General features: G+C 32.9%; 1 protein-coding gene across 1 annotated transcript; it reads left to right on the top strand.

Moving 5' to 3' along the window:
• The first annotated feature begins 4,407 nt into the window (after window positions 1–4,407).
• Window positions 4,408–9,891, top strand: LOC104086203 (NADH dehydrogenase [ubiquinone] iron-sulfur protein 5-B). The gene is made up of 2 exons (XM_009590405.4): window positions 4,408–4,626; window positions 9,550–9,891. Exons 1-2 carry the CDS (start codon window positions 4,477–4,479, stop codon window positions 9,649–9,651), a joined length of 252 nt encoding a protein of 83 aa, XP_009588700.1. The 5' UTR covers window positions 4,408–4,476; the 3' UTR covers window positions 9,652–9,891.
• The last annotated feature ends 1,720 nt before the right edge of the window (window positions 9,892–11,611 follow it).

Here is an 11,611-nt window from a genome sequence, read left to right as displayed (position 1 = left end):
TATTGTGTATAATAAATTTCACATGCATGTGCCATTCTTGTGGCAAGTAACTTGGAAGAGAGGACATGTAGTAGTCAGTTATTGTTGTATGTTTAAGAAGGATAGATCAAGAAAAGACACAAATCATACTTACTTTAACTAGTTTGTGGAGTTTTATTTACTCACCCTTCAACATAGAATATGGTAGTTAATAAGATTTAATAAAAACTTTACAGATCCAATCAATAATATTTATACAAAGTTTCATGTGTTTGAGAGAGAAAAGAAGAAGAGGAAAAGAAGAGGAGGAAGAAAGAAGCGCATAGGTCAGGAGGAAGAAGAGGAGGCGTCTGAAGTTGTCAAAATTAGGATATAGGTTAAAGAATTTTAAAAATATGGGTATAAGTTAAATGGGGACGACCAAATAAGGCGCCCCGTGCAATTTTTACACATAATTGGGTCGAACGAAATAGGAAATTTATAGAAAATGGGATCATGCCTTCGATAACATATACCAATAGATATATGTTTATTTGGTACCCACGTAAATTAACTCATAATTATCTTAGTTCTAGGTGGACTATTTTTCCGCCCTCAAAATTGGTGCGACACTATCCCCCCCCCCCCCCCACACACACACACACACCACACAGTCACACACACACACAAACAATCTCTTAGTTCATAATCATCTAGTTAGACAAGCAAATAACGAAAGCAATACCGGCATCACAAATAAAAAAGAAAGGATAAAATATTAGTCAATATTTATTTGGCTATGATACTAGTAAAATCTTAATATTCTATACAAACCTTAAATAAGTAGTCCAAAAGCCATCATACATCTTTTTTTTAAAAAATCTTATACAATAATATACTTGTTATAGAATAATTAAAAAAACAATTAAATAAAGATGAGAAAAATATGAGAGAACGAGATCAAACCTTATTATTTCTTCAAGTGTATGTCATAAAAAAAGGTAGAGCACCTTTTATAAGATGAAAAATCATCTATGAGTCACAATATTATCTATACTATATTAAAAGCATGGAGCCCCTTAGCGAAATATCGTTCGCATATTTTATTCTTTTTAAAGTAAATTTTACAATGGACAAAATAATCATTTAATTATTCCCTAATATTTAGGAATACTTGTTTAATTATTTTCCTAACATTTGGGACTTTGAAATCAACTATATTTTGTGTATTAAATCCTTCCTTATTTAAACTATATAATATAATATATTTGTAAAGGAAATATAACAAAAAAGTTGAAACTAACTTTTAAATTGATATGGTAAATTTAATAGGCATCAATATTCCATGATGAGTATATATTTATAAATTAAAACATAAAATTCTAAATATTAGTCAAATATTTGACCACTTTCAACTTCTTTTAAGTTAAGGAATGAATGAAAAATACGTATTTTTACGGCCATAAATTTTTAAGAGCTAAATTTCTTTTCTTTTACTCGGAGTTGTTAGAAATTGTTAGGAATATTTTATCCATTTTTTATTTTCGTATCAACATGAGTCTTAAAAGAAAAATAACTCTTCGAGATTTCTAATGTTTCATAAATATTACTGTTCTTTTTCTACCTTTTCGTCATCAATATGTTTGATGTCTTGTAAAGTTATTAGACTTCTTACCTTCTTCAAACAATATATATTTAACAAATCTATAAAATTATTGATTGATTCTTCAATATTCTTATACATGTGAAGGAAATTTCATGTGGAGCATGTGATTGAGACGTTATGCCAATTAAAATTGGATTAAAAGGCATGTTTTTTTCCTGAATTTTATTTTCTCATTCATATTGTTAAGCTTTTTATTACATGTTTGAATATGTAATATGTTCATAATACTTTTTTGCCAAACCCATACTTGAAAAGTAAATAGAGAATTGTTTTGCAAAAAAAAAAAAATCATTGTATGTTTTGATATAGATTTTCATAAATACCTATCATACTATTTTTTTTTATGTATATGGAATGATAGAGTGTACTACTATTAGAAATGGTTACAAAACTGAGCTTCAAAGTCCAAACTTGTGGAGAAAGCTTATTTAGCATTTGAAGTTAACTAATACTAATAGAATTTTTAAATACAAATTGAACAATAACACTGCAAAGCTGAATGATTGGTATAATTTTTAATTTTAATTTCATGCGTTCGCTTGGAATAAATAAAATACTTCTTCAGATAATAAATAAGCAAATAATTGGAGTTAAGGCTATGAGGACCTTAGAGGAAAAATATTTTTCTACTATTCGTCATTTTAGAAACAATATATTTTTTTAACTTTTATTTTATAATCAAGACATAATTTTTAATAGGTTTTATATGTGATTTTTTTAAAAACTCTTACTTATGGACACAGGCACACGCGCAACGCGATATGCACGTGTAAATCACTCATTGAATGGATATCCACGACACGGTGAATTTATAAAAGTGCTACACTATATTACATTATTACCAATTAAGACCATTTGTCAAAAAATATTGTACTATTATTTTATTCACCAATACCAAATTGGATCTGAACTCAATTGCAATTTTTTTTTATTTTTTTTTTGGTCAACAAGCAATTATTGTTGAAATTTCTGTCAAGCGTCACTAATAGATCAATTTTTTGAATAAAATTTTTAGATTGTTCAAACAATATTTTTTTTCAATTGAAGGATCAGGAAAAGAAAAGAGGACAAATGATAGAGACAATTAAACTCAAACTTATTTTATGAGAGACTCCGACAAATACTATTGGACTAAAGTACTGTACGTCTCGGTGATAACTAGGGGTGCTTATCGGGTGGATCACACGGATAATTACATTAAACGGTTCGATTTAACGGTTATCGGATTATAAATGTAGTAATCCGCTAGCCATTTAATAAGATAACGGGCAGATTGGTATCAGATTAATAATTATCGGGAGGCTTATCGGCCAAACCAAATACTTTTTTTTTGAACAATCATTCAATCAATACCAAGACTATACATACTGTCATTACACATATTAACCAAATTTGTAAAACCAGTAAAACACATTCGTTTAGTAATAAGTCAAACTTTCAAAAGGACATTCGTTCATAATCAATCAAAAGGCAAAAGCTTCAGCCTTCGCCCTCAAAGCTCTGACGCTTAACTTAGCTAGAAGCTGTAATTCGATTATGTAATATGCAAATAGATAAAGGTACAACATGTGGGAAAAATCAATATTCATATAAAACTAGGCAGCCACATGTAATTGAATCAAGAAGTTGGAAAAAGAATAGTAATATACAAATAACAATGAGAACGAGACGGATAAACAATGGTACTTTATATACATATGGGTAAAAGTGTAAATATAAAACTTCTTAACGGGTTAACGGTTTACCTGATAAGAAAACTGAGTAATCTGCTCCCAAACCGTTAAGCCGTTAATTATAAAATCTCAATCCGTTCCTCATTCATTACCCCAATAACCCAATACCAATAAGTCAATAAGCCATCGATTCGATTCAGTAAATGGTTTCGGTTTGATTTTAAACAACCCTAGTGATAACCCTTACCTAACTCCACTCACAGATTGTTTGGATGATTTTTATGTATCGAAATGAGAATATATTAATGGTAGGAATTAGAGAGAAACTAAAAATGATATGATTTGAAAATGAACAAAGAAAAAGAAATTGATTATTATGCAATATCTCATTTAATAAAAAAAATTACGCAAAAACTAGTGAAGCGAGGTGTCAATAATGTAAATAGAAGTTACGAAATAAAGTACGCTATTTGTTTTAATTTGTGTAACATAATTTGACTTAACGTACACTGTTTAAGAATTTTTTTTATTATTTGGGTTTTATAATGTATCGTATAATATTGTATTGTATTGTAACATTTTGATGTATATAGTGTTTGGATAGATTGTGGTTGCCGTCGTTTCTCATGACGTCATCCACCAACAATATGAAAAATAAGCTTGCAATATATTTTAAAAAAAAGGTAAGATACGAGATAGAATTATTATATAAAAAGGTAGGGTAAATGATAAAATAGAATTATTTAATAAGAAAGAAGGGCAAGATAAAAAAAAAATGTAACAACGCGAACACACCAAATCAGTCGTTTCATAAAGTGACACTTTTATCGTTATATAATAACAGATTTAATAATATGATACAATAAAATTTAAGTAATAATCAAAATAAATATTATAGTTAAAGTAACTGATACAATATAATACGTGAAAACCATTTAAACAAGCTATCAATGAAAACCCCTTATTATATTAATTTATTTTTTTCAAAAGAAAATGCCTGAGATGGGCAACAGTTTGGGCCTCAATTTGTAGAAGATGCCGGGTCTTGGCCCAAATGTAGATCCGCTCCGTACATCAACTACTCCCAACATTAGCCCTTAAGAACATCCGATTCTGATCGCAAATTCGCAATTACCATAGCAGAACCTTCAAAGTTCAGAGGAACAAGCGTTTGCTCTAATGGCGTCAGGATGGGGAATAACAGGGAACAAAGGCCGATGCTATGATTTCTGGATGGACTTCAGTGAGTGTATGTCTCGATGCAGGGAACCCAAAGATTGTTCCCTTCTTAGAGAAGACTACTTCGAGTGCCTTCATCATTCTAAAGAGGTACATTTCCATTTGTTCCCATTTTTAATTTTTTGATTCGATTCCGATCTTTTAGGTACTTTCACCTTTGCTTAAATCTCCCTAGTCCTGAAGATTTGAATTAGTTGGTGGTTCCTTGTACCGTGGTTAATTCTTCCTGTTCTGTTTTTAGGATAGTTAGGGTTTTAGAATTTTGAAATTTTATAAGCTGAATTGGTGCCTAAATATCCGAGAGAGTTTGAATCTCATCAAAGTATGGATTTTGTCATTTCCTCCGACAACGTGCTTGAGATATCAAATACAGTAATAAATGCCGTATAGGATATGTATGAAGGAGTGGTTACCAGTGTGAGAACTGCAGGATGAGATACAGGAGTTATGCATAACCGCGTGTTTCCGTCAGAATTCTGTCTTGACATCTTACTTGTTTACTCTAGTCATGGTGGGTGAGTTAGCCAATAGTATACAAGACGAGGTTCCATCTATTTTCATATGACATTTCATTAATTGATGAAGCAAACGACAAAGTTAATTAATAGCGAGAACGATGGAGATGCAGTCTGGAAATTACGTTTGTAAAAGTAATACATAATTTAAGAATATATGCAGGCAACACTGAAAGTTCAACCTCCATAAGAAGAACAAAAGTATAGTGGGATTAGACGAGATTGTGATTCCTAAGTGCAAACAATCAGATGCTTGTGTGTAATCTTACATAAGAATGACATGATAGATGAAGATGTAGGACATATAGTGAAAATAGGATGGTTAAAGTGGAGGAGATGCTGCATGATTGCTATACGATAAAGGACACCTAACAAGGTCAAGGGATACTTCTATAGAATGATTGTGGGACCAAAAATATTACATCATATATGGTAAGATAGATATAAAATGGCAGCCTAATGTACTAAGCCCCCGCTGCACTGGACCACATTAGGTCTTATGTACGCAATCTTACCTTGCATTTTTGCAAGACGCTTTTTCCGCATATGGTAAATAGATGTGCTGTTACAAAGTTGGTCAACATTAGAAACGACACATTAGAAAGATAGTTTAAGTGGTACTCATAGACAAAATGAGGAAAGATAGGGTTTTAGAAGCTTGATATGTTATAAGCTGAATTGGTGAATAAATATTTTGTAGAATTTGATATCCGATAAAAGATTCTCAGCTTTGTATCGTATCGAAGTATGAATTTTGTCATTTCCTCCAACAACATTAGATGGCATGTGCTTTTAAGCTGAATTGGGGTGCTTGGGATATCTAATAAATGAATGCATAAAGGACATGTATGAGGGAGCAGTCCCAAGTGGGAGAACTGTAGGAGGAGATACAAAGGAGTTCTCCATAACCGTGTTTTACACTAGAGATCGATCTTGAGATCTTACTTGTTTACTCTAGTTATGAATGAGTTAGCTAATAGTATACAAGATGAAGTTCCATAATGCATGCTACTGGCAGATGACTTTTTGTTAATGACAAAGCAAGTGAAAGTGTTAATTAATAGCAAGAACAATGGAAAAGTACTATGAAAAGCAAGATTTGTAGAAGTAAAACATAATAGATGCTAGCAAAATTATAAGTATAGCTCCCATAAGAACAAAAGTAAAGTGGGGTTGGACAAGACTGTGGTTCCTAAATGAAAAAATCCAGATATTTGAGTCCAGTCTTACATGAAAATGACATGATCGATGAAGACGTAACACATAATTAAAATAGGATGGTTGTAGTGGAGGAGGTGCTACATGATTGCTATGTTATAGGAAGATATTAGCTTTTATAGAATGGTTGTGAGACCAACAATATTGTTTCATATATGGTAGTGATGTTGCTACTCTAAGTCTCAACAATTAACAATCTAAGTAACATAGAAATGTAGATGTTAAGATGGATATGCGATCATACAAAACTGGATTAGAAAACGACACACTAAAGATAGTTCAAGTAGCACACAAAGACATAAAATGAGAAAAAAATTGCTGGGATGGTTTTTCCATGCATACCGTAGATCGTCAAATACATTAGTTCAATTACACCACAAGGGTGTTAAAATGAGATGCGATAGGCCTAAAATCACATGGTGGAAAATTATCTTAAAAGATCTGCAAATTCGTAGAACCAAACCTATACAAATTTAGCTAAAAATAGAATAGAATGGAAGTAAAGGATCCATACAAGTGATATGAACTAAGTGGGATTAAAGTTAGTTGATTGGTGTAACATCTACATTAGGTTCGGACAGAGATAAGTGCGAGATGTAAATAACCTCCGATTTGCCTAAAGCCGAATTACTCGCTAGTATTGAAATGAAATTGGCACGGATAGAGCATATATGAAGGATTTGTATTGTCGGTCCATCTAGTTTGTAATTGAGGTTTAGTTGTATGATTGATTGATCTACTTTAATGGCTTTGACAAGAGTTCTTTAGACTACTGGTGTGTCTCTCATTCTTTGTAAAAGAGTTGCAGATTTCCCTTTTTTGTCTATTTATACATGGCATCTCTTTGATTAGTCTTATTTAGGCTCTCTTGACTGATTTGTTAGAGAAGGCATGAATGCAAAGGCACTTCTAGTTCTATGAGTTGGAAATGGTCTAATTGGGGGTAGCTGATTTACAAGGACTAAACTGGAACATCTGTAGTAAAGCATTTGTTTGCATCACCTTCTGTCCTTTATCTGTAGAAAAGATTATACACAATGACACAAGCTAATTGTTTGAGTCCCAGAAAGAGCTTATTCTTGATTTATTCAGCTACTGTCTCCTCTTTTCTCATTATGGCTCTTTCATTAACTCATATCCTGGTCGCTCTCTGCATTTTTGTCTATTCTCCTTAGAATCATTGTTGTTTTGTCTCTTGAGAGTGCCTCAAGCTACACCCCATATTTTTTTCATAAGTTGGGCGTTTGAGGCTAGGTGTTTTATGATCCTGCGGAGATGTATAAGCCTCCTTAATTGATTGAGAAAGATTAGGAATTGGTGGAATTAATAGGAAAGAAGCTTCAACTGTTTATAGATGTCCGATAAAGCAGCAAACCCTCCTTCCATTTTCCATGCTGGGAGTACATATTTCAGACTCTGCAGCTTATCTACTAATTCTAATTGTATTAAGACAAGCTTAAGTATCTAATATGTTGATAGGTGAATAAAGTGGTGGAAGCACTTTTCCAAGTTTAGCTACTGCAAGAGATTATCTTCATCAAGGAAACTATGCTTTCTTAGACTCAATTGCACTAGTTGGATGGGGAAGGTACCTTATTCTTTTAATGGTGCCAAATAGATTATAATATCTGTGCTCAAGGTCAATATTTGTTAATCCCTGAGCCTTAAGCAATCGTATGTGGAAAAACTTTTGCATCTAACATGAAACCCCCATCCCCCAAAAGAACAAAAAAAGGGAAAAGAGAGTGATGGACTTATTTAATTATTTTCTGGATAAGGAAATGTGATAAAATTATTTAATAATCTCAACGGTCATGACTCTGCTCAACTGAAAGTGACATCTTTTTCCCTGTTTGTACCTTCCTCCTCTGCTCTTGTCTTTGGCATTCGGAGACATGAGTTTTGCAGAGTCCTCTTCTTTTGACTTAGTTAAGATGTTTCTGGTACTAATGCACTTGCATTCTGAATCAGATTATGCAAGTAGCAAACCCTCCACATATATGGACTTACATATCGTGGCATTTTGAAAATTATTTTTGGGGAAAATTTTATGCATTGCTATCTGTCTATGTTCCTTTCAATTAGGTTGAATTTGGAAGGCAAAGTGTCCAGTTGGTGTCCAAGAATAGCACTTGCATGTTGAAAGCATAAAATATAAAAAAGAAACAAATGTGTCAGTCATTTTTCGAGGTGTGTTGGTGACTTCTAGAGTTCTAGTGTCTGACTCCAATATGTTAAATTAGGTATCGTGTCTGTGCTCCCTAGCCCTCTACTAATCTACTGGCGCATGTCAAACTCCAATATGTTAGTTTAGCTTCACTCTTCGTGTGTTGTAGGTCAACCTTCTTTCAGTTTCTTTGGATCCTTTGCAGCTCTTAATTCTACTTAGATTTCCAGACTACTAGTATACTAGTCTACTGTCCTGTGCCTTATTAAAAAAAACTAGTCTACTGTCCTGTGTATGTTAAAAGTTAATGTGTTCATGTCCAGGACATTGCTTCTTCTCAACTCTCATAATGTTCTTCAGTGTTAACCGTGCATGCTATTAGAATTTATTTAATTTGATTGATTTTTCCTTCTGATTTAACAAAAAAATAAGCCCCAAGTCAGCCCTTTAAAGTTTAATCTTTCTGCTTCCAGTTGTAGATTCAGGAAATCCCTAAGTTTTCCTAAATGGAAGTAATTCTATTCCTTTTTACTTTTATGTTAAGCTGTATTTTATGGTAGATCAAACAATAAAGCAAAGTACAGAGCTTAGATTCTTTTCTATATGTAGCGAATCAAGATCAGGAGAAATTGAAACCTTGGGAGGTGCATGAGCTAGTAAGGTTCTTGATCAAACAGCATAAGTGGTGTGTCAGTACCCTACGCTAGTTAATTTTCAGACAGAGACTCTGAGAACTCTTTACTGCTGGCGGCTGTCAATGTTTTAAACAGTGTAGTTTTCTCTGAACTCAGTTACGGCCCAGCCTGCTCTAGTCACACAGGAATAACGAGAAGAAGTGAAATGGTTATCTCCCACTTATTAAAATAAAAGGATATATATTCATCTCTCTTCGCTTTCCTCTTGCTTGTAACTGTAAATTACTGGCTCCTTTTTAAATCCTTTTTTTAAAGTAATAAAGAATTGTATTAATCCTTATTTTTATTTTTGATGTGGCAAAAGCCGGAATTTTCTAGCTCAAAAACACTTAGAAAATGATGAATTATGTATATTTGTAACAAATTCTGGTACTTTTCACTATACTTCTTAGTTACAGGGTTGTTTCCTTTACTGCAGTATCAACGTAGGAACCGAATTTACAAAGAGGAGCAGCGCCAGTTAAGAGCTGCTTCACAAAAGAAAAAAGAAGGTGGCGATGGTGGTGGTGGTCATCACTGACGTTGATTGTGGAAACATGGTTTTACCAATCAAAAGGCGTGGAAGTAACTGTATGTCGTTTTGAACTTTGAAATAAAGAGTTGAAATCAGTTGCATTTGATGTGAGCTGGATAATTGAAATGGCTCTGTTCAGTTTCTTTCTCAATGTGGCCTTTGTTTTGTTGGTGATATGCAACATATGTTTAAGGGCACATTTGCGTCCTACCATTGGCACTGGAATATGATATCAGTTCTTGGAAATTTGGGACTCATTAAATGGAATGATCGTTTCTTTAAGTTATTATGTAGTTTATCAATTTCACAATGAACCAATCTGGAGCCTGGGTCATGAATATATAGGAAATAACAAGAATGGAAAGAGCTAAGATTTTGCTAAATGGTCTGTGAACCAAAATCACTCAACTCGAACGTTTTGCCTCTCCATTAATTTTGTCTCTTACAACACTTCTTACTTAAACTAATTTGTTTATTAAGTTGATCTATATAGTTTCATTTATAACATGTTATCTCGCGTAATAATGGAATCATAATTTGCATGCGCATTAGATAATCTTTTTATTTTTACGTGTGCGCATAAATTCCTATATATGGTCAACAAATCATCAGGTAAATAACCTAATATATAGAATGATGTACACCTTTACCTTAAGAAAATGAGCTTTGACACTAAGTTCAACTTAGTAAGTGGTTAGTATTTATTAGTCTAAACTCCATGTTATTGGTGGACAATTGATGGGTGCAACAAAAGCTACCAAACCTAGTATACAACAACTAGCTAGCTTTGTTCAACTACTCAAGAAACTTTCACATGATGTTGTAAGCTTTACCCATATAAATAAACTACAAAATACAAACAGATTAACACACACACACACACACAGAATACTCCACTATGGCTTGGATGAACAGTTGCAGTGCAATCCATAGTACAAAAGTCTGTCCAATCTTCCCTTCTGATGTTTTAAAGAGTGAAAGCTTTAGATCCATCAATGGAGTCTACTATAATATTGGAGATTATGAATATTGGCAGGCTAGAAGGGCATTTCTCAGTAGCTACCATTTTACCAGAAGGAAATACAGTTTCAAGGACTGGTTTAAGAAGTCCTTCAAAGGAGTTGGTAAGATGGCCATGTCTGTATATTTTGGAGTTATTGAAGAATTTTCAAAAAGGAAGATTAGTATTAAGGTTTACAAGTTGACATTGGTTTGGCCAAGACTTTTTATTGCCAGATGCTATGTGCCTTGTCCCTATAAATACTAAATACTCGTATACTTGATCTTATCCAAAGGTCGAAAAAACTATCTAAATCCACATATAGAAATTAAAACACCTTCGCATTATGTAATATGCTGAAATATTATCCTTTTTACTTTCCATGTTGAGACAAAATTTCATATGTAATGTTTAACTATAACTTGATTTTCAACTTATTGCTTGGTACATTTAACTTTCAACCTGTCCTAACAAGTGAAACGAATTCTAAATTATTTGAGTATTTGACCGAGTAGCAACAAAAAGCTAAGGATCCACCGTGTAGAGAAAGCGTACCTTTTAATAGAGGGGTTTTAACTTTTAAGTGCACAATGCTACATTAGGATCACGAGCCAAGTTTACTTCACTCCCGGTGACCTGCCGTTGTAACGGCACTGAAAGCGAAAGAGATTATGTGATCATCCTGTTCTATATGAACAAACATTTGTTAGTAATATGTAATACTATAATATAATATTATGAAACAGTAAATTTCTGTAACATAAAGAAGAAATACAGAAAATAGCAGAAACTAGAGATTATCAGAAACCATAATCAGTAAATATATTTCGGAATAAAATCGAGCCCACTAAATGCACAGTGTGTCCTTAAGGAAATTATTCCCCTCAAGTACCCGATGTGTTGGAATATTATTCTCCCAAGATAGAATGATTTAACTCACCAGAGTATCGGTACTAAAAACGCTAG

This window comes from Nicotiana tomentosiformis, chromosome 5 (assembly GCF_000390325.3).
Source record: "Nicotiana tomentosiformis chromosome 5, ASM39032v3, whole genome shotgun sequence".
NCBI lineage: Eukaryota > Viridiplantae > Streptophyta > Magnoliopsida > Solanales > Solanaceae > Nicotiana > Nicotiana tomentosiformis.
Note: the sequence above shows the minus strand (reverse complement) of the source record. Positions and strands in the feature narration are given on the sequence as shown.